At 40.1% G+C, this 25,661-nt stretch overlaps 1 protein-coding gene across 2 annotated transcripts; it reads right to left on the reverse strand.

Moving 5' to 3' along the window:
• Nucleotides 1-2,501: 2,501 nt before the first annotated feature.
• EDNRB (endothelin receptor type B) lies at nt 2,502-25,661 on the reverse strand. 2 transcript variants are annotated; one of them, XM_065896311.1, is made up of 8 exons: nt 25,576-25,661; nt 24,246-24,781; nt 9,391-9,503; nt 9,051-9,255; nt 7,308-7,457; nt 6,787-6,920; nt 5,843-5,951; nt 2,502-3,013 (listed from the first exon to the last, which is right to left on the reverse strand). In XM_065896311.1, the coding sequence occupies exons 2-8, from the start codon at nt 24,729-24,731 to the stop codon at nt 2,879-2,881; spliced, it is 1,332 nt and encodes a 443-aa protein (XP_065752383.1). In that variant the 5' UTR covers nt 24,732-24,781; nt 25,576-25,661; the 3' UTR covers nt 2,502-2,878. The 2 variants fall into 2 exon arrangements, with proteins under 2 accessions (XP_065752383.1, XP_065752382.1); XM_065896310.1 differs by lacking the exon at nt 25,576-25,661 and having other exon boundaries at nt 24,246-24,891.

The raw sequence follows: 25,661 nt of genomic DNA on the forward strand, positions 1-25,661 counted from the left end.
TGTTATCATTTCTATCTCCTGTCAAGTAGGAACCTTTCATCTTATTAATTTCATCCCATCTTGCACTCAGAGCTTATGAACTGAGATGAGTGATTCCAAAATCTCATTTCAGCCTTTCAACTTTCACCTATGGTACAATAATGATTAAACAATGAAATGCTCCAAAGGCAGGAAACCAGAGATGGAAAGACACAAGGTGCCACTGGAAACAATCAGTCAGATAATCAACCTCAGAAAACTGAATGTGTATATATCTGGTTACTCACCACAATAAAACATAACAGAAATTTGGCATTTTAATGTAACAGCTTTCATATTTCCTTGATAATTGTGTGTTTAACATAAATAATGTCCATTTGTAACATTTATATTTCCTTTAAACACTTACTAATAAATTAGTATTAGTTATTGCCTGCACAGTGAAAAACAAGCTGGTCTTTTTTTAAAGCAATTTAAATTTTTATTGATTTTGTTTACATAACATAGAATTAGCAACTACAGTAGTTGCCACTTTAAGTGACCTCAGAAAAACAAAATATATAATTATTTTACATGGTTATATTACAATTTTATAAAGTTAGCTACAGCATACCCATGCTTTGTTATAAACTATTCCTTTGGCCATATGTTGTAAGCTGTCAATACTAACACGCACCCATATTAGCAAATATAAAGGAGAAAACAGTCTAAAATCGCTTATAAATCTTTTAAGTTTTACATCCATGTTAACATTATTTTTGTCCATTGTTATATTATACAGTCCTTAATACTAGAAAATACGTTTTAAAGTTAAACAGTAGCACCTTTTCCCATATTGATTTTATTTATGCTAAGAAATCATGCTTGTTTCTTACCAACCTTTGTCAGTATGTTAAAATTTTGAATCAAACATTTTTAGAAAAGCTACTGAACACAATTTCATCATAAATAATGCACGTATATACTATTTGTGTGCAATTTAAAATTTGCCAAGATGATCACCGACCACAACTCTGACAGGGAGAAGGAAAGGGCATTATGATGCAGATGAGAAACAAAATGAGCTCAAATTTAAATAGGAATAAAAAATATATTAACAAACTGAAAACAGTAGTAACCCAAAGTTAATTTAAAATCCAAAGTTTGAAATGTCTTTCATGATGACAAGCATCTGAAAAAGTGATTGGGAAGAAATTAATAAATAAGCCTGGGATTTGTAAATAGATTCCATGTGGCATGTGAATTAATTACTGTCCTTTCATTCTGGTCCCATTATTGGGGTTTTGGTAGCATCACGTTAGATGCTGGCAGAAAACAACATTGCTCGCTTATTCTCAACATGTGGCTGTGGCCCTGGGTTACCAAAAAAAAAAAAAAAAAAAACCACACACATACAAAAAAAACAAAAAACAAGGGTAGAAACTCTGTTATATTTTAAGACAGAGTTAAAGCTCTTGGGCCCAATTTGTTCCTGAAGCCACTGTGAGAACATTGCACTGTTTTGCTGGAACAGAATCAGGACCTTTTGCATTGATATGACGGGCAGTGACGAACATCAGGCTAAGAAAGGGAATCTGTCCCCATGGGTTTCCTCCCACCCCATCTCATTTCCTCTGTCTTCCGTTTTCTCTTGTACATACTTTCACACACATCTCATCCAAGTTAACCTGAGGCACTTTGCTGGGGAGATGAAAGAATTAGGCAAGAATGCACAAAGTAAGAGGTTCTTAACAGTCTCAAAAAGCAGTTTTGCCTGTAAGTGATAGGAAAGCACCACATCCAGAATTCTTTTCTATTAGTTATTTACACAAATAATATAAAAATTAGTAATAAGCTTTACAGGTAACTGTTACATTGACTCTAATATCTATGATCTTGAAAATAGTGTTTTAACTATCGTGTGATACATTGCCAGAGACGATCTTAACTGCAGCAGGGGTGAGAGAAGATGCTGCTTTCTCCTTTGCCATGTGGACACTGCTCCAGGCAACTCACATTCTGTCCATTATGGGGTTCCTGGCATCTCTCCATTGTAAAGGTATGAACACTGGAGCCTGCCCTTCCTTTAATGATCTACATGTTGTGTATTGTAGCTAAGTATTTACAGATGACAAAACGAAACAAATAGCATTTAAACTACAATAGTGAAAGAAGAAGAATGTTTTAATAATCCTCAAAAAAACTGTAGGTAGTATTTTCTTTGCAGAGTACACGAATAGGAGATTTCAAAGCAGTGTTTTGGGATGGCATTCCAAACCTTCTCTCTCTGTCCCTTTGTGACACTTGATCTTATCTGAATGTAAAGTTAATATTTTCAAAAACCTCAATCTCTCTGATACTCCCTCCTGATCATTTAAATATGTCTCTAACATCAAAAAAAATACACCAGCTGAACTGCTTTCATATTTTGCCTCCAATTACAGTCCAACCAGTGGTGTGAGACTATTAATAGAAAAGGTCCTTTAAAAGATTTTTTAAATTTTAAATTGAGTAATTTAAATTTCATTTAAAAATTCTGTTTCGCAGCAACACATTTATCCTTTGCATCCGATTCACCTTAATATAAAAAATAAACATCTTTAATAGGAATTCTGAGTGAGCTCAATTTAAACGTAAGTGGTGTATGAATATACCAGAAGTTCGGAAGAGCCACATTGAAGTGCTGACTGTAAAGGATTAAGTGCTTTCACAATGAGGCTTTCTTAATTCTCATCGCTTTTCTTCTCATGCTGTAAACAGCTCATAAAATGTCATGAGTAACTCTGAGTGTTAAGAAAATAATCACTCTTACATTTTTACATCGTTTTGTGCAAACACACAGTTGTTTTGTTTTGTTTGGCGGATGCCTCATTGTTTTAATGATTTCTGTCCAAAATAAAGAAAATGAATATTCCTTCTTTCAAGATGAGCTGTATTTATTACTGGAACGGAAGTTGTCATATCCGTGATCATTAGCTTTGAACTTTAAGCACGATTGCTTTTCCTCCAAGGACTGCTTTTCTTCAAATGACTGGCACCAGCAGCATAAGCATGACTGTACAAAACAAAGTAACTCGTTATAAGTTTACATCAGTTACACTATCACAACCCTTCCTACTCTCCAGAATTCTGGCTTTCTTTGCATGATATGCAGTTCTGCCAATTTCTCTCCATGCCCTCTTATTTTCCCCTTAAAAACATATAACTACATAAGTAGTATATGATAATTCTTTTAAACTAGAAAATACAGAGAAGAAAAAATGTACATAATTAAACTTCCTCATCTTTTAATTCAAACTGAAAGAGAAAGCCACTCTTAATTCTTGATACTTACTCTTGATTACTTGAGAAATACTTTTAATCTTTGATAAATACATAACTCAAGACTTCTTCCTATGCAAATGGAAATATTACCACACACATATCTACAGCATGACTGTATATGTGCATGTTTGTGGAAGTGTGTGTATAATTATGTTAATAAAACTGGACTATACATACTACTCCATGGCCTTGACAGTGACATAAACATCTTTCCACGTCAATAAACTTAATATTACATCACCATTTTTTTCAGCCACGTGTTTAATCTCATGTGACTTTTCAATACTGTTACACAATAAGGTTGTAAAGTATATGTGTCTCAGTTTTAGTCATCCAGATTTTTTCTTGGATTTTTAAAAATCCTGTTAATTCTGTTTGTTTTCTGAGAATTTATATGTATAAGAAAAAGTGAGTTCCATTGCTTTCTGTTCTGTAAAATGAGGGACATGATCTGGTGACGTTCTCTTCTAGCTCTAAAATCTATGAGTTTATGAGTAAGCAAAGAATTTTATAGACTGCCTTTGGTCTTACAAGGAAGCTAAGTTCTCGGTTTTCCAATAATGAACTGCCAGTGGAACCAAGCAGAACCAAGGCACCACGCCCTCCAGTACAAAACCCAGCAGTTAATAATTAGGACAATAGAGCCACAGACTCAGTGTCTGATGCACATTCCCCAGTTGTTGTACAGGTACGGTAACTGCCACCAGAGGGAAAAAGCTAACTCCATGATGACCACTCCATGACATAAACTGCATCATCCTGAGCAGTACTGAAGCTGTGGCCAGCACAAGTCCAAGAACGAGCCTCAAGAGAACGGGATTAACATTATTGCTCATAATAATCTGTATCTTGGTGGGCAGCAAAATAATTGTAGCTTGCTCTGCCCGTACATGTAAGCACGCAACTACGATAAAATTGTCAGCAAAGAGATGTTACAGACCCATGTTGACATCTTCCACTCTGAGAATATGGCGTCCCATGTCAGCGTGAAGAAGTTACAGAAGATAGACCTTTGCCCCTAATCCCATAGAAATGGAATGGCGTTTGACATTGGGGAACTGAAAGCAGCTCTTCTGCCCCTTTCCTGTTTGCCCATTTCTGTGCCCCTCTAACCTTGAAAGAACCTAATTATAGGAATGTGATCACTAATCAATTGAAACTATTTCCTGACTTATGCTCTCCTGAATGCACGCCATGCCTTGTCTAACCTGTCGATTCTCTTCCTAGATAAAAACAAGTAAGACTAGCTGTCTACCCACAGTAGCCCCCCCCTAAGCAATCCTGCATGCAGACCACTCGGGCAAGATAACATCTGAAGAGAGAGCCAGCCAGTCTGTCCGCAGGGGAGAGGCAGAACCCAACCTCCTGCCTTGATGATTCATTGAGATTCTTCCCCCTCCATTTTTCCCTTTAAAAACTCATGGCTGAGCAGAATCTTTGGTGTTGGTCTCTGGACACGAGTCCACCATCTCCCCAGACTGCTGGCTTTTCTGATTAAAGCACCTTTCTTTTCTACTGACACTTGCCTCTCGAATTATTGGCACATGAGTGGTGAGCAGCTGAATCTGGGTTCTGTTACACCAGGGACAAGTGAATCGTTCCCACATAAGGGAAGGGAATATTTTATTTATGCTAGATTGTTGAAGGAGTGAATGAATGGATGGATAGATGTTACACACAAATGCAAGCAGGCAAATGAGGAATAATTTCACATATTCCACATCAAGGAGCACTTCTCTGCTACAGAATGAAGGCAGAAAAGTGGAGGTAAAACCTGAATTAAACTGCTTTGTTTGACTCGTTATTGTCACCTCTGCATGAAAAAGAAACTAACTTAGTTACAATCTACAGTGTGCTGCATAGTCCAAAATCTTCCAAAAATGGGAACGGTGCCTTTAATCATGTGTAGCTCTTATTTTATCATGTGATATTTGTCAGACATCAATGCATGCAATTTTTATTCATTTTCTGTGTAACTCTATGAGTAAAATTGATTGGTTGAGGCAGTAGGGAATGGTTGACTGGGATTTGTAGGCGGAAATCAATTATAGTGATTTATGAGCAAAATTCACATTTAAAAAGAAACGTCTAGGGCTTCCCTGGTGGCGCAGTGGTTAAGAATCCGCCTGTCAAGGCCGGGGACACAGGTTCGAGCCCTGGTCCAGGAAGATCCCACATGCCGCAGAGCAACTAAGCCCGTGCACCACAACTACTGAGCCTGTGCTCTAGAGCCCCCGAGCCACAACTACTGAAGCCCGTGTGCCTAGCGCCGGTGCTCCGCAACAAGAGAAGCCACTACAATGAGAAGCTCGCGCACCGCAACGAAGAGCAGTCCCCGCTCGCCGCAACTATAGAAAGCCCATGCGCAGCAACGAAGACCCAACGCAGCCAAAAATAAAATAAATAAATAAATAAATAAGAAAGAAATGTCTATCATGTAATACTAGGGAAACTGCAAAACAATTGACTAGATCTCTTTGGATAGAAATATTAATAGTTTGGAAGGGTTATATTTGATGCCAGATTAAAAAGGGCTTTTGATTTTCAAATACTCTCTTACCTTAAAGCAGTTTTTGAATCTTTTGCTCACCAAATACAGAGCTATTGGGTTAATACAGGAATTCAGGGAGGCCATGTTGATGCCAATGTAGTCCAATACCAACAAAAAGCTGCAAAAAATAATACAAGACATGTCTGTAAAAAAAATATGCTGCTATGAACATATATTCTTTACAGATTTTTGTGTTTTTGTGAACAAAAAAATTAGCCATTTACAATGGTTTTGACTTTATCACTAGTCTTTGCCAATTATGATCTCTCTCTCTCATTCTCTGTCCCTGTCATCACCTCACCCCCCCATGCCCAATTCTCTCATTTAAAATGAAAGCTCAGGACTTCCCTGGTGGTGCAGTGGTTAAGAATCCACCTGTCAAGGCAGGGGACACAGGGTTGAGCCCTGGTCCGGGAAGATCCCATATACCGCAGAGCAGCTAAGCCCATGCACCACAACTACTGAGCCTGTGCACCTAGAGCCTGTGCTCTGCAACAAGAAAAGCCACTGCAATGAGAAGCCCGTGCACTGCAACAAAGAGTAGCCCCCGCTCGCCGCAACTAGAGAAAGCCCGCGTGCAGCAATGAAGATCCAATGCAGCCAAAAATAAATAAATTAATTAATTAATAATAATTTTAAAAATGAAATCTCTTTTGGAAGTGCTGAGGCTGAATGAAAAGAAAGGATTTACAAAGTGCAAAGGAGAATCAGACCTAACGTTTTCAATTGTGCTACTCACTCATTTGGACAACCCTGGCTCTCCATTCCCAGTGTTCTCCTAAGTCCCTTTACTTCTCCCTTGGAAATAGGAGTAAAGGTAAAAAGATGGCCATCTTATTTGCTCCCTAAGGATTAGAAAAATGGTACTCTCTCTCTTGCCAATGAAAGGAATCAATGGACAAACTTCTGAATGGCATTTATTTACACAATTATTTCTATTTTATCTTTCTTACCTCAATAGTTCACATCTATTGGGATCATTCCGATCATAAAGAGTGAGCTTCAAAATCCTGCTGAGGTGAAGAGGAAGCCAACACAGGGCAAAGACAAGGACCAGGCAAAATACTGTTTTGGCCACTTCCCGTCTCTGAAATAAAACCACAGTCAGACACTGAATTATAATCAGACACTCATTATAATCGCAGCGTTCTCGCTTTCCAAACAAAATATTTAATATCGTTTACAAAAAATCAGTGGCATTTGTAAAAATTCAGGACACTGAGCTTTAAACTGAATAGCTAATGTGAATTAGACAGAAAATGATTAGAGACTCATCTTTAAAAAGTAATGGCTCTTTTTACATCTTTTTAGACTATGTAGAATATCTCCAGATAGACAATATAAAAAATATTCTTTGTGTATTAAAAAATACCAGCACAAGAAAAAGGAAGTATGCTGTGGTGTATCCATGATAATTTTCATATTCATAATCAGGATTGTAATCATGAGTCAGCAAATATTTCTATTTTCTTACCTGCTTTAAGTGATCATTTAAAGCAATTTGCATGCCACTCTTCTTTCTCAACATTTCACAGGTCATCAGGGTATAAAACAATGCAGTGATGGCCAATGGCAAGCAGAAATAGAAACTAAATAGCCACCAATCTTTAGCTGTCTTGTAAAACTATGGGGAAGAGAGAATGTTATACTTAATATTCCTCTGTAAGAAAATCTTACATATCAAACGTTAAATTAAAAAATATTCATCAAGGAGAAATTATCTTCTAAAGTCGCTCCATTTTATAAATACTATGTAGAATCTTTCAGGCCACGTCTGCTGAACAAATAATTAAATCAAATGAAACAAACTTTTCCTAAAAAGCATTTCAAATCTCTAAGGAAGTGTGCTATCACTACACATAAAAATGTAAGTAATTGGGCAAAATTTTAAATATTTGGTAATTCAAATATTTTTGTCTTCACATATGCAAGTTATCCTTAAGGAATTCTTTGTGTGAAATACCACATCTGAATGGGTAAAGATAGCCTAGTGTTTATGGGAGTTTTTCACTTTTTAACAAGTTTGTTTATGGGAAAAGCAGGTAGGAAGAGGTCTATATTAATCATTTACCTAATGGATGTATACATCTAACCTATCAACTAAAAATCAAAGCTGCTTGTAGTATGCTTTTTCTCTTATTTTTTTCTGCTTTTTTTTCTTTTTTCTTAAAATTGTCGTTCCAGATATGTCTGTGTTGGAGTAGAATTTACATAATCTGTGCAGTACTTTTCTCATTTTAACTAATAAGAAACAAGAGGGCTTCCCTGGTGGCGCAGTGGTTGAGAGTCCGCCTGATGCAGGGGACATGGGTTCATGCCCCAGTCCGGGAAGATCCCACATGCCGCGAAGCGGCTGGGCCCGTGAGCCATGGCCACTGAGCCTGCGCTCCGCAATAGGAGAGGCCACAACAGTGAGAGGCCCGCGTACCGCAAAAAAAAACAAAAAACAAAAAAACAAGAAAACAGCAGTCTCATTCTCAATTTCACATTAATGCCCCTCTTTATTCTTTTGTTTACCATGATCTATACATATATTCATAAAGCTTTATCTTGTCTTATGTGTAAAATAGAAAATAATCATTGGTGACCTTTGGACCAGCCCCCTTTGCATTAACTCCTCTTAACCCATTCTGTTGGGAAGAGCCTTTTACACTTAGGATCTATCTTCTGATGACCAGTATTACCGTTCTTTTCCTATTTCCTGATTAAAAGCTCTTGAATAAATGGCCAAGATGAAGTTCTTTGCAACGGCAGCTTTCCCTTTAGAGAGAGGACAAGCTTGTTATTCATACCGAGCTTCACGGATTCACATGGATTCTGATCAATCCATCCATACCAGGGCGACTTCTACTTGATCGTTCCCTGAGCCACACACTCGCTCTGATGACTGCTGTGCTGCTTCATACAGAATATGTAGTAGCTGCCAGTCCTTATGGGAATTTGAGTCGAAAAGCTATAAATTCAAATCGATTCTCTCATGTAAACTTGCTTTATCTGTATTCCTCAGCACCAGGGGATTCTTGGAGAAGTAGTGACCCAGCTTCTTGCAGCCTGAGTCATTAGTCACCGTTAACCCCACAGCCCTAGGACCTACACTCTTAATTCATGCCAAGGACAGTCATAAATCAGTAGCTTCCCAAGAAGAGGAGATCAGGGGAAAAACAGCTAAATATTTATAAGGCAACAACAGAAAGGGGGACAAAAGAGTAAAATTTACCTGCATGAAGGCTGTTTTCTGAGTGGGATGGAGCAAACAGATTCTCAGATAACTTCCTTTGTAGTCAGTGGTAATCATATCAAAACCCACGGCTTCAGGGACAGCCAGGACCACGGAGACCACCCAAATTAAAACAATTTCTACTGCTGTCCATTTTGGAACCCCGATTCCTTTAATTCGACTCCAAGAAGCAACAGCTCGATATCTGAAGAGTAAAACATAATCATTTGCCAAGCTGGCAGAGCCTAGTTTTATTGAAGTAAACAGTTTCTTTTCTAAGTAGCATAGCAATCACTAAGATAGCAGTCAGGATATACCTGGCTTAGATATATGCTCTTACCTGTCAATACTTAGAGCACATAGACTCAGCACAGTAATTCCCACAGAGGCCTTCTGTATGAAAGGCACCAGCTTACACATCTCAACTCCAAAGGGCCAGTCCTCGGCAAGTAGCTGCATTGAGGAGACACGAAGCTCTGTTAGGGAGATTTTCACAGGGCGCCCTCTGAACTGTATGTATCACTTAGTGGAGACAAATGAACATGTAGAGTTAAAATAACAAATTCCAGTTCTTATTCTTTTTCTCATAGACTACTCCTCTGAAAAGCACTTGTGTTTGATATCTGGAACAAGAAAGTGGATTGGGAATAATGAAAGGGCAGCCAGTTCAGGAGAATTAGCTATACACAGACAGTAGCTTAGGGTCAAGGTCTCCTCCACTGCAGGGCCAACTGGGGCCAGTTGCTTAAGTTCCCCTTACAAGATTGGGCCTGCAGTGCTGAAAATGCCTCTCATACTGTTATAGAGTCTCAAATACTCAGCTGGTGGCCAAATCAAAACAAGGTTAACTAAAAATAGGTGACATGGGACTTCCCTGGTGGTCCAGTGGTTACGACTCCACGCTTCCAAAGCAGGGTTCCATCCCTGGTCGGGGAACTAAGATCTCACGTGCCATGTGGCATGGCCAAAAAAAAAACCAACCAAAAAAGACAAATGTTTCTTAGCCAGAGAGACTAGATGACTCCTGTGGAGAACAGTTTGCGTGTTCGTGTACTTATTCTTCACTCTAGTCAACTGGTCTGTAACTCGGCACACAGCTCTTTGAATCCAGCAGGCACACTCCTTCCTTAGGGCTTCACTTGAGGTTCTTCCTTATCCTGGAAGGCTTTCCTCCCACAGATCCACTTGGATAACTCCTTGACCTCCTTCAGGTCTTACTCAAATCTCATCTTTTCAACATGACCTACCCTGACCACACTGTTAAGTATAGGAACTGGTCAGGCCTCCCCATCTCCCTCATCCTACCCCACTGCCCGTTTCATCCAGAGCACTTATCAACTCCTATTGTATATATTATACCATACTTGTTTGTTTGGTTAAGTTTTTGCTGTCTGGAACCCCTAGCCCATCAAACAGAAAAGAACTTCTGCAATTGCCTAGTACAGCTCCTGACACACAGCAGATGCTTAAATATTCAGCCCCCTAAAATATATAGGCAGTGGCTATCCAGCGAGCAAAAGACCTAGTTCTTGGTACTGTACATATATTTCCGTTTATCTGACTTCAGACTGTGCAACCTTCTATTGTTAAACTCAGTGATTTTCTTTTTTAGGACAACTGGGTGTGCCCCACCCTGGTAAATGAATCACTTTAGGTAAACATCTGGGTCGAACGTTCATGAGGTTTTGAAAATAAAGAAAAGTATTTCAAATCTACGTGTCTGTGTGTGCGTTTTAATGTTTTAAAAAATAACCTTCCAAAAGTGAAAACTATTTTGAAACACAATTGAGTCTTTCCGTTCTTTCACTCGTGAAGGTTCTTTGTGGAGTTTGTCATGCTGGGTGATTGTTCTGTAACTAGAGTGGCACCCAAAGCTGAAATGTGTGTTTCAGTAGGAATATGACTCGGAGCTCCAACGTGGAACCAATTTCATTTCTAAGGTAGACATGAAAAGTTACACCGACATGTAGAACAAATGTTGGCATACTTAGAGCAAATACGCTTTTTCTAGGGTCTGAAAGCCTGCAAGGCCAGGCAGGCAACAGAAGAGTGGAGGAAGCCAGGTGTAAGAAAGTCATTGGTGTCAGGAATAATAGGGAACAGGGGGGTCTGGGGTAAATCCTATCTAAATGGAGCTGCTGCTAATAAACTTGATGTGATTTTTGCCAAGAGATCCCCAATACAAAAGTATCTTGATTTTTAGCCCCAAATTGGAATTTTTATATGAAATCTCACAATTTATAAAAATTGTCAACTAATTCATATTTTTTAAAAAAAACACTGTCAGATAACATTGTATTAACAAATATTTTTATGTGTCAGTCCGGCCTCTAACTTGTGACCTCTGGATTAACGAGCTGACTTATAACTCTGCGTGTTCATTCATTCATTCAACAAACATTTATTGAGTACCCACTATGTGCCATACACCATTTGGAGTACAGAGTGCCTATCAGTGAACAAGGCAAACTCCCTGCTCTCAAGGAGCTTACAGTCTAGTGATGGAGGCAAACACAAAACACATAAATACTTAATATGGTGTCACCATATTGAAAGATTATGGTGGAATTTAGGGAGCTTTCTTGATAGGCTTCTCAGCAAGGTCTCTCTGAAGAGGCAACCTGCAGTAGGGACCTGACTAAAAAATGTAAGCCATGCAAAGAGCATTCTAGGCAGAAGAAAAAGCAAATGCAAAGGCCCTGAGGTCAAAAGAAGCTTAGTGAGAGGAGGCTCTCAAGGCTGGGGTCGAGTGGTCCAGGCCAAGTGTCTAGGAGATGTAGTTGCACAGGGAGGAGTCTGAATGGTTTTTTTGGTTTTTGTTTTTATTTTAGGAAGTCCATTGCAAGATTTTGAACAGGGAAATGGAAAATGGCATCATCTTATTTATATTTTTTAAAACATCACTCTGGGAACTTCCCTGGTGGTCCAGGGAATCAGCCTTCCAATGCAGAGGACGCAGGTTCAATCCCTGGTCGGGGGGCTAAGATCTCACGTGCCATGGGGCAACTAAGCCCGGCATCTACAGAGCTTGCGTGCTTTGGAGCCTGCATACCACAACTAGAGAAGCCAGCGTGCCGCAACTAAGACCTGCACAGCCAAATAAACAAATTAATTAATTAATTAATTAATTAAAAAATATAAAAAGATCACTCTGGAAGCTCTATGTAGACTAGAATGTAGAGTCAAGAAAGGAAGCTTTGATGAGAAATTGTGGGCTGAAACTTGTGGTGCCGTGGGGCTGAAAAGAATGGGTTATATAGACTGGATATGTATTGAAAGCAGAGCTAGCAGGACTTGTTGATGGGTTGGATATAAGATATGAGGACTCAGGAAACTCAAGGAGGTTGATCATGTGAATGGTGGAGACATTGGCTGAAATGGGAAAGAGCCAGGGTCCTGCAAGTCTGAACCAGCTATGAACTCAAGGTGCTTTAAAAGACTTGCCAATCACCCTTGGAAACATAATAAAAAGATTCCAAACAGTTAAAAGAACCCTGCCAGACCCGGTTTGGTACAAACTATCCAGGTAATATTCTGTCTAATCATTCTGATTGCCTTTATATGTATTGGGGTGGGGGGTGGGAAGCAAAACTAACACATATATGGTACTTACAAGGGACTAGGCACTATTCTAAGCCCTTTACACATGGTATATCATTGAATTCCCAAAGCAATCCTATGAGGTAGTGTTACTATTACCCCCATTTTATAGGTAAAAAAACTTAGGGGCACTTAGAAGTTTATTAACTTGCTGTGTTGATTTTAAATATGCCCACAAATTCTTTGATACTCCTCCCTTCAAAAGGTGAAGCCTCATTTTCCTGCCCTTGAACACGGGTTGGACCTAATGATTTGCTTTTAGTGAATAGAATGTAGTGGGTGTGATGATGTGTGACATCTGAGACTAGTTCATAGAAGGCATTATGGCTTCCTCGTTGCTCTCTCTTGGATCACTCATTCTGGGGGAGCTGCCGTGTCAGGAGAAGACTCGAGCACCCCTATGAAGACTCCAGCAGGTGACAAGGAACTGAGGCCACCTAAAAACGGCTGGCACTAATTTGCCAAGTGTGTGAATGAAAAGATCCTCCAGCCTCAGGCAAACCTTCTGAAGACTGCTGCCCCGCCAACATCTTGCCCCTCATGAGAGACCCTGAGCCAGAACCACCAGCTAAGCAGCTCCTGAATTCCTGACCCACAGAGAGAGTGTCAGGTAATAAATGCTATTCTTCAAGTTGCGAAATTTCGGGGTAATTCGCTTCTCGGCTTTAGATAACTAACATATTTGTCCTTGGTCACTCACTTAAGTAAGTAATAGATCCACATTTGAACCCACGTGGTCTGATTCTAGAATCTATAATGTTTTGAAGAAGCTGATCTTAGATGAAGAGTGTTTAGAATTAAATTAATATTAGTATTTTAAAACCCATAACTATGTGTCAAACAACGGTAAAGTATCTAGATGTAGAGTAAAACTTTCTTCTAACCCCCCTGCTATTTTATTCATCTACTTTCCAAAAATTCAGAGAGTGTCAAGTGTTTTCTTGTCTTCAATGATTTCCAAATATGCAAATATTAGTATCACATAGGTACAGCCATCAGATGAATCAAGATGAATGAGTGTCCGGTCACTGAAGGGAGAGAAGTCTGGCCAATGAAAATGAGCCCTGCACTGAATCCAGGCCCTGTTTTGAGGTTACTATTGTTTTTGGCTCAGCCTAGAAATTGGATGATTGCTCTTCATACCAGTGGGAGGCCTGCAGCCCAACCTCTGACCCAAGTTATCACAGAGGACAGGGAAACACAAACTGAAAATTGTAGCAATTCTCTTCAAGTTCAACACAGAGATAGTCAGAAACCTAATCACAGCTGAGAGATTACGGTTTTCTAATCTACCCTTCTGAAGGGAAAGAGACTGAAAAAAACCTCTTCATCATTTCAGCTCAGACCTGAATGCTGCCAGTCCTGAGAGGCCACAGAAGGTGGGGGGACGGAGTGCCCACTTCTATTATTTTGTAGTCAGTCAGAAGGATGACTTTGGCAACCTCTGCTTCTCTGATCAGAAGGCTTTGTGGGGACACCAAGAAGCCTGACACCCTGTGACAGAGACCACACCCACTGCTGATGCTCACCTCTGTCTGAATGGCCTCCAGCCTCAATGCCTTGGCAATTTAGGGCTTGGAGCTTATTTAAAATGCAAAAGATGTCAACCTCTTGTTTAATAATAAACAAAGCCCTGGGTAGGGGAAAAGCTGTGAACTTAAAAAAAAAAAAATCACTCTCAACCAAGATGCCATCTTTAAAATTTGGTGAAAGAATGTTCTTAGAGATTTTTATAATTCCTGGGAATTAACTATTTCACTGTTTCTTGACAAAAATAATGACATCCAACATCTATAATTTGAAGTCCGACGATACAGCTTTCTTCTTGGTAGAGGAAATTGATTCTCCTTTATTGCAAGAGGAGGCAACTCTTAACTTTAAACCCAGCAATAATACATTCTCATTCCTTATTTGCAGTTTTCCCCACTCAATTAGATAATTTAAGGGCACGATCTGAATACTGAAGACAAATCATGCACGTAATCAAATCTCTCTGATCGCAAAAAGAATGTTAGAGGTCCATATTGTTTCTAGGTCCCTGCCACGTGAATTAAATTTTTAGGTCCTGTTTAAAACTAAGTTTGAATATATATTACCTACCATTTATCAAATGTGAGCCAGTCAGAAAATACTCCCATATCTGACATTGGTTTTCACATGGTGATGGCTCATCCAAGAAAGAGCTTTTGTTAGTGTTGGTCCTAGGAGCAATGTGGTGTCCATTTGACAAATGGTAGCCTGTCCTCATGCTGGCCCCTTTCGCCTAAGGCTTCTACTGCTTCCCTAGCACATTTCTTTTGTATGAGTAAAGTAAACACAAATAAATAAATAAACACTAGATTGAAAAAAGACTTGGTCATACTGACTACAAGGTTTCTACACCAGGATGGCCATGATTTCGTAACTTTATGTGGAAACAGCTGTTTGAGAAAGGAAAAAGTCAACAAAGAATCCAAAAAATTCTTTTATATCATATTTTAAAATTATTTTTATATTAAATATATATTATATAATTTTTTTAAACTTCTAAAAGGATAAATAAGATGAACAGAAAATAAATATCCTTTCTGTAAAAGTATGATTAAGTGAGTCCTACAAAATCTCTCCAACTGGGGGATTTATATTTTTCAATTCTTTTTGTAATTAAAAATTACATTCTAGAGAAATTAAATGGAGAAAATCCAATTACTACACACCACTCTTAATGCCCAAAGGCATCTAGCCCCGTAGAGTTAGGAAATGCCAAAGTTAACCATCTTGCACTAACAAATGTTCAATAGCCTCATTAACCATATATACCATTTTCCTTTCCTATTTTTTTTAAAATTAACAGTATACACTGAGCTTTAACTGTTTCTTTGTTTCAGAATATTCTACAACATTTTTAGTGCCTAGCACAGTGCCTGGCACACAGTGACTGCTCATTAAATGTTGTTGAACAACGGTGAATGAATGAGTTCATGGACAAATAAATGAATTTGATCATAAGGCAAAAATGTTGTGATAAAACTTTTGTCATGAACTTTTCAGTTCTCATATTTGAAACAATTTCTTTAGAGAATTGGGATGACTGTGCATTTTATATATTGATTGATTTTTGTATTGTCTAGTGCATGCCCTCCTCCTTTCCAGATGATCAGGTCTTCTTGACACATAGAGCCAGGGCCTCTGGGATTGAGGCGTTAGCTCTTCTCTTGGACCTCTGCCTTCCAAGCAGCCCGGAAAAGGTGGAAAGCAAAATTCCTCCCCTCCCCTCTCTCCCCTACTCAAACCTATCAGGGAAACGACTTTTAAAAAAACAGAACCTACTGTTTCTCACTATCTGATGGGATTCAGTGAGGTGCTTTAGTTGTAAATTTGGTGGAGATGGACTCTGGAAGCATAGAGACGCTGTAAGAGACGGTCATTTAAGAAGGTAGGTGAGCAACACATTAAAAATGACAACTAAGGTTGCTTTGCCGGATTGCTGTCTGTTCCATCTGGTGATGAACTGTGAACATTTCTTTCAAATGACTGGCATTATAGAAATGTTTTTACAGTCAGAGTCAAAAGAAGGAAATAATGGAGTGGTTGTGTTTCACAAGTTTGGGGAAGGGTGTATTCTGCTGCTTTTATCTCTGTTTCCTGTAGCAGATAAGAGTTTTTCTGCGATTGAACTGGCGTCTTAATAAGACAGTACACCCTCATTCAAGGATTTCCCATGTCGGATCTCCCTTTCTTTCTTCTTATTCAAACATACAGTGAGAATTTAAGCTGCTGGTCAAGTGCATAGACAATATTTTCTTGACATACATTGCACCCGTGCCCTTGGGGACGAATATCAGTTACCGGTTCCATCCTGGGTCCATTAAAATGCACTTAATCACTTAAAGATTAGGCCATGTGGGTTAGAATATGTGGGTGAGGAATAATGTCAGCTTATCCCCCAGGGGTACCATTTAAATACCACAATATGAACAGTGCCCCCTGGAGTTGTTCAAGGCAGAGGCCCTGTCCTAGGAATCTGTTGTGTGCACACTGGCAAAGGGAGGGCTTTCCACTGCTCTGGAAAGATTCCTATCACTTGCTGAAATAGAAGAATGACTCCATTAAAATGAATTAAGTTTCTGGAAACAAAATCTTTAAGAGAAGCAAAGAGATAGGAAAAAGATAAAAAATAAATATGTCTTAGAGAAACTTAAGTTCACCTTAAATATATATCCCTACTTTTGTTACAGTGAAATTTATTTCCAAGTCTGTAACAGGCCAATAAATAAATGGATTGCTACTCTCCTATTACCTGAACTTAAAAACTTATCCACAGTTTGTGCTTAAAACCTTTCATTGACATGTCACATATTTTGAAAAGATTCAACTAAGAGCATTAAGACATGCTATTCACAAACCTAGCTTTATGGTCAGATTCACTTAGCTGAGCTGGATCTTCTAAGATGGCTGTGACACCTGAAGAAACTAAAGAATTATAACCTGATGGCCTCATGGCTCAGAAAGTGACTCTCAAACTTAAAGAATTCAACAAATCTTATTAAGTATTTTCATGTCTTACTTAAACCTAATTCTATCCAGAAAATGGCTTATGGGATAAGCTATGGTGAGAAAGCGTTTGATTACCATGGAATTCAAAAGCCCGTTAACATAATTTGAAAACACTGTGTGAGAGGGAAGAAGATATGTACAAAGTAAACATCCAGAGAATAGGCTTCCTCCTTTCTGGAAACCATGATGAAGCTAAGGAGGAGAGAAATAGAGAGGGGATGTGAGTTAGGTGGTGAGAATATGGCTGGGAGACTCAGGGACAGAACACTGCTTGATAAATGCTTCTGTCAACTTTGCTAATAAACTTCTGACTCAAGAACAATCCTCTTTCCCTCTCTCTCCTACCATCCTAGTTTGGCCGTTTTCTTGTTCCTTTACATTTTCACCAGAGAATCTATAGGGAAAGAGAAATAATCAATCTCTAAAGTAAAAGCACTGGAAAGGAAAAAAGTCTGAAATTAGAGAAGTTGCTGGCTAAGGTATATCCATACACCGTGCTCAGCTATCTCCCAAACATAACCAACCTCTTCTTAACTTTGCAAAGTCCTGAAAGAGAATGTTTCACATCATAAATTACCTCTAGAATCTTATTTCAGCTCAGGCTTTATCTGTCAACACCCCTGAGAGCACTTAATCATTGATTAGCATTTGGCATGTTTCTCTAAAAATCATCAACTATAGCGCATTAGCCATACCTTATATGGTTTTCTTTGGAAAATGAAGACCCTGGCTCCCTGGCCTTGAAACAACATGGTCTTGGCTGTGTCATCCTCTTGTACAACTATGGAAATGCCTTCAATCTTGAACGATTCATTTAAAAATGAGCAAAGAAAAAAATGTAAAGCCTTTGATAGATAAGCCTTACCACGTTGAAAGAAACATTGCCTTGACATTTTAAGAGCCTTGGATTTCTGGAGTGACCGAGTGACAGATCAAAGGCAAACACAGGAAGCACCCGCGAGTTAACCTGGGGAACATTTCATTGCCCAAGGCCAAGAGTTTGCCCACCATTTTGTCACAGGCATCCATAGCCAACATGTGAAGCGGTGAATCAGAAATAGGAAGTCTTGAGTGTCTGGGCTATTTGACATCTGCTATTGACCTATTATTCTGTTGTGGCCAATATCCTCATACACATAGAAAAAAGAACAAAATTTCCCCCCCCCTTTTTTTGGACAGTTATAAAAATATGAGTATAACATCTTTTGTCAACAAGCATTTGTCTGGAATTGATTGTTGCAGGCACTATGCTAGGTGGGTGTTGGGGGGTTAGCTTTATTTATTAATTGACCCAAGGTCATGCAAAGCTAACAGTCTTACTCTTTATTAACACTTTTAAAATGTTAATGCTTCAAATGTGCTTAATTAACACTCCTTAAAAATTTTGTTGCTTTAAATAAATGAACCTCAAAGGTATCTAGGTTCTGTTTTGGGTACAAAATGCTTCTGCTACTAAGGTGTCTCTAGACATCACAAAAATGTCACTAAAATATCTCAGTTACTTAACTGGAAATATGTACAGTGTTATTATCTTGGGCAAAGTTAGACTCCCCTACCCAATGATACCTTTACTTCTTCTATTGCTCTATATGCATAAACTGCATTTACTAATCAGAAAAGTATAACTTTGAAAGTTAAGTTTGCTGGTCCTTCATTCACTTTTACTTCTAACTATGAAATTAGTTAATTATATGCAGACTTATTAAGTACTAGAAGTAGTCTAAGACTGGAGAGTGAGAAAGGTGATTTTGTTCAGAAAGACAGCTTTGATTGTGTTACAAGCAGGAATGTCTGACTACGTGACAAGGTCACTTCGCTCCAAACTCACTTGAGGGTTCAGTGAAGCAATTCCCATTTTGACATACCAGCACTTTAATGTTACACGTACCCCACCTTAAGTAGTTAAACGTTAAAGGTCAGTAGCTATGCTTCTCAGAGCTATGAAGGCAGCCTCTTTGACTCTAAGCCTACGAAGTCTCAACAAGAAAACCATCTAGAGGCACTCCAACGGGTCACCAGCTCAATTTTTAGAAAGCTCTCCATCACCACTAGACACCTGATTATACTTGGATCCTTGTCAAAGTCTGCCCACGTGGATATCTGTCATCAGTTTCCAAGGAGATTTGTTTTCAAACTCAATTTGCTTACACATAAAGGAAGCTATATTTATGTTATTTATTATATTTATATTACATTATATTTATGTGAACTATATATATATTGAGTCAGTTATTCCATGCAAATATAGTACAAAGAGAATGAACTTGTTATAATTTAAAAACTCATTGTTTGCTGAAGCATTTTTAACTTCTTAAGATGTTAAGAGAAGTTAAAGAAATTTTAACTTCAACCTGCAATCAAGGCTTGTTAAAAATCACAGCTAAACTAAACCAACTAAACAACCAACCACCAACAACAACATAAACAACTTCACAGCATCTACAAGTATACCCAGCTCTTCCTATACAGCTTTGACATTGGTGCTACTCCAACTTACTCTAGGCTCCTATAGGCAACAAATGTCTAGATTATTCCATTCATTTTAGTCTACACAGGAATGGCACAATAAGTAGCTTGTGAATAAGGAGATATTCATCCTCACATCAGATGCTTAAACACTGGTTTTGGGGTCAGGTACATACATGGACCATGTAAATACTGGCATAGTTACCCATGTATGTATTAAAGATAGACATTGAGTCATGGACATATACACACTAACAAACGTAGTAAGGTAGATAGCTAGGGGGAAGCAGCCGCAAGGCACAGGGATATTAGCTCGGTGCTTTGTGACAGCCTGGAGGGGTGGGATGGGGAGAGTGGGAGGGAGGGAGACGCAAGAGGGAAGACATATGGGAACATATGTATATGTATAGCTGATTCACTTTGTTATAAAGCAGAAACTAACACACCATTGTAAAGCAATTATACCCCAATAAAGATGTTTAAAAAAAAAAAATAAAGATAGACATTGATACATATATATGTATATGGAGATGTTACATAAAATAGTGATTCAAACTAAGAGTACAACAATAATTTCGGGGTACAGTATGGCAATATCTATCAAAATTACAAATGTACATATCCTTTGATTCAATCATTCTAATTCTAGAAATTTACCCTTCGGATATAGTCACACATGTGTGCAAAGCCATATGGGCAAAGATGTTATTTGTAGTCATGTTTATAATGGCAAAAGCTGAAAAAAGAAACCCCAAGTTTCCATTCTTATTCACACACACACACTCACACGCATCCTAATAACATTTATTACTGGCTTACTTTGTGCCAGGCACTGCGACCAACGATATTCACCTATGTACTTATGCATCTATACATTCTTTATAACATTTAATATATTTACATATGCACATGTATACATCTATATTTTTAAACATCCTTTTTGGACGCTTGCTTTTTCATTTTTCATCTGGATGCTCTTATGTAATGCAGTGACAGCCCTAGTGTGCGCTGCTGAGAAGGAGAAACGAGGCTTTTATTTCCAGCAGGTTCTCATGATTAGCTGAAGCTCTTTTAGAGCTTCGATTTGCTGAGTCTCCCACAACATCGATCTATCAGGATTGCCTCCTTGACACAGGAGCCCTGGTGAAAAGACTGTCTAGAAGTTTCCAGAGAAACAGTTCCCTGAGGGAGTCAGAGCAGAGTACACACATTTCCTGGGCTTTGTCAGCCCTCACAGCAGCCTCTCCCTGTGAAGTCCCATCCCGTTCTACAGCCGCATCAAGGAACATGGCTTCCAGCCAGATCTATGACATTTTGTGGTTTGTCCACTTTACTGAACTCTAGATTTACTGAAGTCCAGATCAATGTAATAGATTCACGTTGATGTTTCTGGGCCTGTGGGTAAACCAACAGAGGAGCTGCGGGATTCTATGAACCCTCAGAAATTGTGAATGTGCATTATAGAATCTATTAATTATAATGTATATATAAATTATCTATTTATATATTAATTATATATAACATATAAGATGGATAATTAACTGGATTCTCAAGAGAATAATAGCATCCCACAAAAACAAAATTAGAAATTGCTAGTTTAGAGATTCAAGTCCCCCACTTTACGATAAATTTAAATGGCACTCATAATTCACTTCAATTGCTTTGTATGAAGTATAATACTTGACTCCTCTGAAATTATAAATGCATTTTTTGTAACTTATATGGTGTCACAATTATTTAAGGGAAAATGGCTTTTAACTAGCCCTGGATTAGGTGTTTTTGTAAATAAAGCCTTTAGAATAACAAACAGTGATATCAGTATTATACATTACGGATCGTCTGAAAGGGATTTCAGGAGATAGAAATCTTCAGATGACTCAAATTAAAACTGAAAATGCTTACCAAGTATCCTACTATGTAGTAGTGAGTCCCATTGCAGCACTGCACTGAAATGAGGTCCTAACAATACTCCAGGTTGGAGAAGGGCTATCGATGCTCATCTCACTCTGTGCAGGGGGCCAGGAGGACCACGGGTTCTAGGGCCAGAAGGTCTGGGTTCAAGCCCTAGTCTCATCACTTTCTAGTGGTGTGACATCGACCTTCTAGTGGTGTGACATCGAGCAATTTACTTCTTTACCTCTCCAAAATGTAGTTTCCCCATAAAACAGGGGTGATAACAATACTTCTTCCATAGGGTTTGCTGCAGTGATTTAATGAACTAAACCAAGTACTGAGTACATAAGAAATGGTAGCCATTACTGTTATATCTCAAATGACACATATTTATGCACAATATAAAAATAAACCAAAAGCCACTATGTAGGATTCACTGATGGCAAACCTAGTGATGGGACCTAATTCTATGTGATGGATTTGTTCATGACCAAAAAGGATGATTACATGGCCAGATTTGTAATGACTCAGTTTGTTTATTTCAGAAATAGAAACACAGCTTTAACAGACTGAATGGTTTCAGGCAAAACGTTGTAACTTCCTAGGGAAATCATAAAGGAATTTGAAAGGAAAGGAAAAGCTGTGTGTCCTTTGGGAGTAGGATAGTCTCTGGCTTATCGAATGTAATAATTTAGCCAGACAGAGAAAGATGGTCCTGGAAGAGCTGTGATTTACATCTGATCTGGAGGCAAAATGCCCTCAATCCAACCTTCCATACAGCACTTCATCTGCTGGCTGACTTAGGAGGGTTTCTAAATGGGCTGACCATGTGGGGTTTCCTGGGACCTTCCTAAACAATCTTTCACAAAACTCTGTGCAAGCCTAGCAAAACTAGATGTAATCTCCCTTTTCAGAAGGATCTTATTACTTATTTAAAACTTCTCACAACACCTTGTACTCTAAAATTTCTCAAGTCAGTTTTGAGGAATTGAATTGAAATTCTCCTGCCACATTGGAATGGTAAGACTTAGTCTGTAGGACTCCTAAAATGGGTTCCTTCTGGCCCTAATGGATCTATGACTGCATTTAAGGGACCCATTTCAGCCTGTGCTTCTCCCAGGAAACCCTCAGAGTTCACAAGAGCTGGTAGCCATGCAGGAATTTAAGATTTCATCTATTAATCCCTCATTTCTGGAAGTGTTGCCTTCTAGGACCTGGATCCTAACCCAAATCCTGTCTCTAAATCTCAGAAATCTCTAGAATTCCTTAATGTATGCCTTGTTGGATTAGGATTTCCAGATATTCATAAAAGGCAATTTAAAGGCATGCCATCTGGTGACTTCTCCTGCCACAAAGATCAAAGTATCTCCCACAATCCTTTCCTAAACCAACATGCCTTTTCTTTCCCTTGTACTGAGCCCAGGACTAGCTTTAGGCAAATCCCCAAAGTACATTCCCGGTCCCTTACACTTTTGATTCTGTTTTTATGCATGACTTCCTATTGCTGGTTACGATGAGGAAGCAGAGTTTTACAAATTTGCATCGCCCTTTAAAATTTTCCAGCTCTTTCACTTAGGCTATTTTTCTTAACACCACAAAACCCCAGTCGGTGGGCACTAGAAACTTTATTGTAGAGTTGAGGATGCTGAGGCCCAGAGATGTTGGGAAGTGTCCAGAGCTTCAAAGCGGGAGTCAGAGTGTAGGGGTTTGCGTCCTGCCCTAGCTCTTCAAGCCCGTTCCCTCTGATGCCTGCAGTAATCACATAATGATGTTAGCTACTGAAACTGTTAGAGACTTTGTGTTCAGTGTCCTTGGTCTTGTCCACAAAGTCATTGATGGGGTGCAGTTTGCACTTTGGAACCTGACAGATTGAGCCTGATCCTCCTCACCTCCATCACTTACTCACTGTGAGACCTTGAACATCCTGTCATCTGTTAAATGGAGTAATGTCTACTCATGGGTTGTCAGAAGGAGTAAAGGAAAGTAACACATCTATCTCAGCGCTTGGCCCATCGTAGGCATTCAGTAAAGGGTAGGTACAGTATGGTCATTCACAGCAGGTGAACTAACACAGCAGGTGTTTTCCTACTCTCCTGTCTGGGTCTCTTTCTTCTAGACCGTTTGTCTCCTAAAAACCTATTCGAGCCTTTCTACTGTTAGGGTCCTTTAAGAAAATGCTTCCCAAGGTTAGTATGCATTTGAATCACCTAGGTATTTTAAGATGCAGATTCTGATTTAATAAGCCTGGGTTGGACTTGCAGTTCTAACAAGTTCTCAGGTGATAACAATCCTGCCAGTCCACGAATCATCAGTTTCTGAGTAGAGAGAATGTACCTTGTGAGCTGGATTTAGGGACAAGGTCCTTCAGGACCAGTGGTTCTTAAACCTTACGTGCAGGGCTTGTTAAAATACAAACTACTGTGCTTCACCCAGAGTTTCTGGATTAGTAGGGTTTGAGGTGGGTCTATAAGATGTCATTTCTAACAAGTTTCCAAGTTATGTTTATGCTGCTGGTCTGGGGACTATGCTTTTTCCAGGCTTAGCAGTGGGCTACTGAAACCAGAAGGCTATTTGGTTCCAATGATTACTGACTTCTAGGAAGGGACGGATCTTCGTGACTAAGCTTCCTGCAAAGGCTCTGGCATCTCCCCCTTCCTAACGGTGTGCCCTCCCATTGCGATATTAGCAGGCACCCTTTACCTTGTAGACATTGATGGGGATATCAATGACGATGTGCAGCAGGTCTCCCAGGGCCAGGCTGGCTATCAAGATATTAGGGCCGTTTCGCATGCACTTGTTCTTGTAAATGATTCTCAGCAGTGTGGAGTTTCCGATGATGCCCAGCACGAACACTAGGCAGGACACCACCGTGTTGATGTACTTGAAAGTCTCCTTGATCTCGATGGGTCTTTCGCACGGGGGCGGGGGAAGGGTGCGCGGTGGGGTTCCCGCCATTCTCGCTCCTTTCGGCATCTGCGGAGATGCGGACGACCGCTGCACGCTGGCGTTGGAGCCCCTGGGCCAGGAGGTCTTAGTTGGGGGCGCCATTATCTCTCCGGCCCCCAGAAGTGGCGGAGTGGCCCCGGCCGGCGGGAATCCCCTCTCTTCAGCCTGGACCCCCACCACGCCGCAGGCAAGGATCAGCGCCAGCAGGGCGCGTCCGCACAGGCTGGGCAGCGGCTGCATGCTGCTGCCTGCTCCAGGGGGAGTCGGGTGGCCACTCTTCAGCTTTCAGTCTGGAGATCAGCAAGGGAAGGAAGACGGGACACCCGGGTCAGCTACCCCAGCCACGCCCCTGCAAGCGGCTAGCGCAGAGCGCAGCCGCGCCCGCACTATCCGCGCGCAAAAGTAACTCAAGTTTGCGCGCCAGTGGGGGGACTCTGGCCCGTGTGACCCTCCCGAGCCCGTCTCCTGCCCTTCCAGAGCCAGCTTTCGCTGGTTTTTCTCCCCTGCGTTTCCCGAGGGGTAAATGACTCGCAGTGAGGTGGGGTATTCTGGAAGGGGTGTGACAGGGAGGAAAGGATGGGTGTCTAGAGCAAAGCTTTGAGCTCCTGTTGTGCCCAGAGGGAGACGTGTGTGTTCGTTCTGGCTAAGGGCGCGTGGGGACGGGGGAAATCAAGGCACCTAGAGGCCAAGGGATGTGCCAGTCTCTGCATTTGACTCCTCAGGAACCCGGATACCCTGTGTGTGGACGCCAAGACTCCTTCCTCCCCGCGGGTGAAAGCAGCTACTTCCCGGCTGCCTGCGCTCGGGCTCCCCCGGACCCCCCATGAGTGTGCCGGCTGACTCGGAAAATCTCTGGGACATCTCAGTTCTGATTGGGGGAGTATCTGCATTAACGCGGAAGCTTCTGTGCCCTCCAAGTGGCTTCAAACACTCACGCGCTCTCCTTCGCTCCAACCCCATTGTAATTCGCTGTATCCATACATTAAAAAAAAAAAAAAAAATCCCCAAACAAGTAATCCAAGCTGAAGCCCCAGGATAAGGTTCAATCACTGATTTTAATTCAACACCAAGCCAGAACTTTTACCTCGCGGACCGGACGCGCCAGGCGCAGCGGGACCAGCGGGGACCTCCTTCCCGGGACGCACTTGGCTCGCAGCTGGGTTCCAGGCT

The sequence above is a fragment of the Phocoena phocoena genome, chromosome 18, assembly GCF_963924675.1.
Source record: "Phocoena phocoena chromosome 18, mPhoPho1.1, whole genome shotgun sequence".
In the NCBI taxonomy this organism is placed as follows: Eukaryota; Metazoa; Chordata; class Mammalia; order Artiodactyla; family Phocoenidae; genus Phocoena; species Phocoena phocoena.